Here is a 6048-nt window from a genome sequence, read left to right on the forward strand (position 1 = left end):
GTTGAGAACAAACTTTTGAAAGAATGAACTCTGATTTTTTTTCTGTTTTAATGAGGAAAAAATTAAGATCTTACACATGAAACATATTGTTTTATATGTATAAAATATAATAAAGTAAGAAGTTACCTCTTTTATATCATCCATGGATTTTTGAGCATTGCATCCTATCAAAGTTTCTGCTGTGTCAAAAGGTGTGACTCTTGCATTATCTGTTTCATCTTCCACTATGATTTTAACAACATACCTACATTTTGTATTATCATTGTGCATCAGATGATATTTTTATATTTAATCTTTATATTTTTCTTTCATGAGTAATTGATAGTACTTTACCTCGGTATACCGTCTTTATTGTTTTTTTGACAATTTTGACATTTGTCATAAATAGTTTTGTCTACTTTTTTATTACAGTCTTTGCATGAGTAGTACCAAGCCTCATGTCTATTTAAGATATTACTTATTTTTCTAGTAAAGCTGCTATATTGTGCCTGTAGATTTGTAAAAATTTAGTTAGTTATAATCGTAGTTTACATATATTTAGTAAATAAAATAAGAAATTATAAAATAATTGAAAAAAATATATTAAAAAATGAATTTTTTAAAAAATAATGTAAAAGTAATAATTGTAAATGTATTTTAAACATCAATGAAACAAGATCTATTTATATCAGCTTGTTTTGAAACTGAAGCTCTTGATTCATTAATATTTTATAGTAGGATTTTTAATATCATACCTTTGATGACTTTTGTGAAGCTTGCATAATGTCAATAATATTCATTTTTGCTGCATTTTTAAATAGCCTTGACGGAGCACCATTAGTCTTGATCTTGTCTTTTGAAAGAGCCCTGCATATAATTTTAAAAATATTTAAATTTTAATTTATTAAGTTACCTTTTTTATTTGAATTACCATTCTCGCATGTCCTTAGCAAGTTGTATTTCAGGGTTAATACATATTGTTGATGCAATTTGCGAAGTCATGCACATCTCCCCTACATATATAATAATTATAATTAGAATTTGATATTTATTGATAAATAATTTATAATTCAATAATAAAAAATGTTACCTTTGTACAATGATATTTTAAAATCTGATAGCGCTATTATAGTTATCTCATGCATATTTCCTTCAATAATTGAACCTTCATTGCCAGCTAAATCTCCGAATAAAGTTACAGATAATGTTATCTCACTGTGTAAGAAAAGTTAGACAATTTTAGGTTAATATATTATATTTTAAATAATTAATTTATTGTGAAATAAAATCATGCGTGTATACTCTTTGTCTACTATAATGATGTCCCGCCTTGTGTCCGCCTTATTATATCTTGTAACGTACTTGATCATAGGCTTGACATTTGCTATCATTGGAAGAACATCTGCACATAAATTTATAATAAGTTTAAAATTCATGTATAAATTTTTAAATTAAAAATAAAAGGTGTTTACAAATACTTACTTATATTCCTTGTATCATCGTTGGAAATTACGTCTTTGATTGAGATAAAATTATTCAATATCTTATCAAATTGAAACTCTGATTTTGATTCTTTGATAGAAATGTTCTTAGTCAATGTCAACTCAATTGACTCATGTACATTTCCATAAAGCGGGTTTATTGGTTTGACTTCTCCATTTGAGATGTAAACAACATGATTCTTCTGAAGCATGTGCTTATACATTTTAATAGTTTCTCCAAACATAATACCTTGTATTTTTTTCCCCTGCAAATATTACTAATATTATCTCACAAATAACTAATACATTAACATTCATTTAAGCCTAAGATAAATAAGATAAGTAATTTGTATAAACATAGTTTTATTTGGGAAACTTTTAACTAACCATTCTCTAGATTTTACTGAAAGGTATCCATAATCTTCGGGTCCAAAAAAAATTACCTTTTAACCCATCAACAAAACTAACCTTATTTATATAAAGTTACCTGTTATTGAATTAGAATTTCTACTACTTACTAATAAGTCATTTGATCTCAATTAACAAATTTAATCGTTTATACGGATTAGCTCTTTGTAAAAAATTTCAATAGGCGCTACTTGTATAAACAATTCCACCAAAGTTTTGCAACACCAACTAAGTTGAGGGGCTAACATGATAAATTAATATGCTCAAAATTTAGCTTGATCATGCAACTAAATAATAAATTTATGGTAAATATGCTTATTAAAAATTTAGTCTAAATAATAACTATTTTGTTGCAGTGTGTATACAATGTTGTGTTGATGTCATATTCCAATTATTTGCTTGCTTATATTGTTAGACATATGTAGATGATTAATTTACGTAGAATTAAGAAGAAAGCATGATATTTGTTGTATAAAATTTGCGAAAATGAATTAATATTGCTTACCTCTTTAATAAATGCAGGAATTTTTTTATATGATCTTATACACAATAAGGTGATAATAATTAATATAAGAATAAGCATCAACAATTATAATTTAATTTATATTTATAATTAATAAATTTTTAAAAAAATTGAGAAGGCTCTGCATATATTTAAAATAACGATTGCTATGGCATGATAAATAGTGATGCATATTGTACTTAAACATTGTATGTATTACTTTATTTAAGAATAAGTATCAACAATTATCAATAGAATTATAGCATGTAGAATATCGCTACATTACCTCCGAGTCGGCAAAAATTATTTTTAGTAGTTTTCCTGATCCTTTGTTATTCTCATAAGATGACTCAATAGTTCTTAGGATAACAACATGAATGGTCCACTCTCTTTGAAACTTTTTTAGTTGGCGTATTTGGATGTGTGGAATTGGTGCTTCGTTGGTGGATGACATTGTTTCTGCAAGATTTTGAATAGTTTGTTATATATAAATAACAACGCATCTAAAGTACTAAATAAACTCAAAAGAAAATAAAATAAGACTATTTCTATATCAAAGGTGTGACACTAATTATAGTAATTTGAATTTATTAATTAATATTATTTACAATGTTTAAAGTTATTTTAATTTTGATTAGTACATGATTTTGAACGAACAGAGTGAATGATGTAATAATGAATTGTAATTTTTTTAATTATTTTTAAGAAAAAACTTTAATAAAATTGCAGCTACTTATTATATAAATTCCTAACATTCAAAAATGTTATTGGTGATTTGAATTATTCCTCGTGGTTCTTTGGATGGAGAACTTCCTTGTATACAACATTCTTTGTGTATTGTTCCTCTTCTGCAAATTTTCCATCTGATGTTATTAAGACCTTGGTTGTCATCATAGAAGTACCCTGCGATAAAGCAACATATAATTGCCAATGAGAGAACACTGGTTCAGGTAAATAAATACCTACGTTAGGTATTGTTTGCCCTTGGGATTTATTAATTGTCATTGCAAAACATAATCTTATGGGAAATTGTTTGCGTTTGAACTTGAATGGTAATCCTTCATCTTCTGCTGGTGACAATGGTATTCTTGGCAAGAAAACTTCTTTCGTAGCATGTTGGCCTATTGTGATTTTAGCTTGAATTACATTGTAGTTAAAATCTTGACATACCATTCTTGTACCGTTGCACAGTCCATTAGTTGGATCCAAGTTCCTTAGTAAAATAATTGGACAATATTTTTTCAACATGAGCTTGTGTGGCGGTAGTCCATTAGGGAGCAGACTTAGTAAAATAATTGGACAATATTTTTTCAACATGAGCTTGTGTGGCGGTAGTCCATTAGGGAGCAGATTGTTCAAAAATTCTTCTTGGTAATGATGATTAGTGTCATCAACTGCTTCATCAAAGCTATAGAATTCTTTTCCTTCTCCTGGAAACCTTTTTATTAGTCTATCATTTAACATGTCAACATATTCATTTTTTGTTGCAAGGATAGCTCTATCTTTCATATAGTCAATAGACTTAAAATTCTCATCTAAAGATGGAAAAATTGAATTTATGAGAGAATCTTCCGGTAGGCCATCACCTTGATTCTGATCAATATTGCATTAGGTAGTTTTATGAGATCTTGGGTCACTGTTGGTTCATCTCCATTCCCAATCCTAAGAAGAAATTCACTGAATGCGGTGTCTGATTTTGCTCTCATATTTTTTGAAAGTTGTAGTTTGATCATTTTGCTCCACAAATATGAGCTTACTAAACTTTCTTTGATAGTTTGTGATCTTGTTGAGCGAGGCACCACTGGTAAAACTTGTCTGAAATCACCACCAAATACAATTACTTTTCCGCCGAATGGTTCATCTTGATCCATTAAATCTCTTAGTGTTCTATCCAACGTTTCAATTGCAACGCGTTTAGCCATAAGAGCCTCGTCCCAAATTATTAGACGAGCTATTCTAATGAGTTTTGATATCCCATCTCGCTTTGATATACCACACATAGATGAATCTATTGTTGGGTTTTTGATTTTAAATCTGGAGTGTGCTGTTCTTCCACCAGGCATTATTACAGCTATGACACCTGATGTCGCTGTAGCAAGAGCTATCATACCTTGCGATCTTACTGTGGCAAGTAGAGCACGATATACCTTGCGATCTTACTGTGGCAAGTAGAGCACGATATAAATAAGTCTTCCCAGTTCCTCCAGGACCGTCAATAAAGAAAACTCCACTTTTATTTGCTTCTTCCCAGTTCCTCCAGGACCGTCAATAAAGAAAACTCCACTTTTATTTGCTTCAACTCGTGTTAATATTATAGTGTATGCAGTATGTTGTTCATAGTTGAGTTTTATTACAGCATTTAGATCATCAGTTGGGATTTGTACATCTAGCTCTTCTTTTATTTCTCTTGGGTATGAACCTTCCTCTGAAATGGTTTTTGTTTGTAAAGGTGGCAAATCAAATTTTTTAATATCCTTTCCCATACTCTCTAAGTAGAAATTAATATTGAGAAGAGTATCATTTATTACCGAAGCTCTAGTAGCATTTGGTTTCCTTGAGAAGTCTTCAGATAATGATTCAAGATATTGATCCCACAAATAACTAACATCTCTTGGCTCACAATGAACCAATATAGTTACAAACAAACGTCGAAGTGTTGTTGGCATTTGGAAGACGATGGCTTCCTCTAAGCACTCTCTTATGCTATCATCAGATTCCAAAAGACCTAATTTCTGGGCTGATTGCTTGAAAGATTTGCAATGAATACCATTTACCATCAGTAGATCCTCAAATGATGTCAGACACCTAATGTGAGTAAGCAATAGTCGCAAGTAATATCTCTCTCCTTCAATTGGATTAGCCCCGTTTATTCGACCTATCACTTGTCTCTGTTTTCTTGGACTCCAAGATTTTGATGTTGAATCCCAAACATAACAATCAGGAAATTCCACATATAATAACTCCTTTTCGTGGTCCTTTTCATGTTTCTTCTTGTTACATTCTTTAATTTTTTACACATAGTAAAAAATTCTGTAAGCATCGTCTTGGAGACATGTTCCAAGTGAATCAATTTCGATAGGGCTTGATATTTCTAATAAGAAACATATTGCTGATTTGGCATGTGAAGTTGTAAGTTAATGACAGCCGGGAATATCTCATTAAGATTGAATTCATATATTCTCCAGAAAGCTTCCTGAGCTGATACCCATCTTGCATCTTGAAAATTTTTGATTTCATTCACAATTTTTTCTCCTTCATTATACTCAATGTTTACTGCCACTCTATCATGGCCTTTATATATGTACTTATAAAGGTATTTCACTGCTTTTATGCCTGAGCATATTTCAACATTGATGTGACAGTTATAACGTGTCAGGAAATATGGATTGTAAGGTACCACCCATTGATTATTAAGAATTTTGTTTCGAACCAACATTGTTCTATTATTTTTGCTCCTTTTATAAATTGGATAAGCATCTTTCGCTTGTACTGATCTTGGAGAAAACTTTCTAGGGTAGTGATAATCATATTTTTATTACAATTTTATATCCTCATTATCTATTTTACATGAATAAATATACCATTAATAATTGTTTTTAGATTAGTTTATACATAAATGAATGGAAATATAAATAAATATTATTAAATGTAAAAACCCCTTAAAAATCTCTCTTCTCT

General features: G+C 29.8%; 1 protein-coding gene across 1 annotated transcript; it reads right to left on the minus strand.

Annotated features, from left to right (window-relative positions):
* Positions 3151-4478, minus strand: LOC109826697 (ATP-dependent DNA helicase PIF1-like). Its single transcript, XM_020393717.1, has 2 exons — positions 3957-4478; positions 3151-3273 (listed from the first exon to the last, which is right to left on the minus strand). Exons 1-2 carry the CDS (start codon positions 4476-4478, stop codon positions 3151-3153), a joined length of 645 nt encoding a protein of 214 aa, XP_020249306.1.

This window comes from Asparagus officinalis, chromosome 10, assembly GCF_001876935.1.
Source record: "Asparagus officinalis chromosome 10, Aspof.V1, whole genome shotgun sequence".
In the NCBI taxonomy this organism is placed as follows: Eukaryota; Viridiplantae; Streptophyta; class Magnoliopsida; order Asparagales; family Asparagaceae; genus Asparagus; species Asparagus officinalis.

Bases quoted from the DNA above. Each gene is read 5' to 3' on its own strand.
- LOC109826697 (XM_020393717.1), bottom strand. From the start codon at position 4,478: ATGATAGCTCTTGCTACAGCGACATCAGGTGTCATAGCTGTAATAATG. The intron at 3,274-3,956 runs GTGATGGCCTAC...GCTTTATCGCAG, and splicing joins CAATATTGATCAGAATCAAG to GGTACTTCTATGATGACAAC.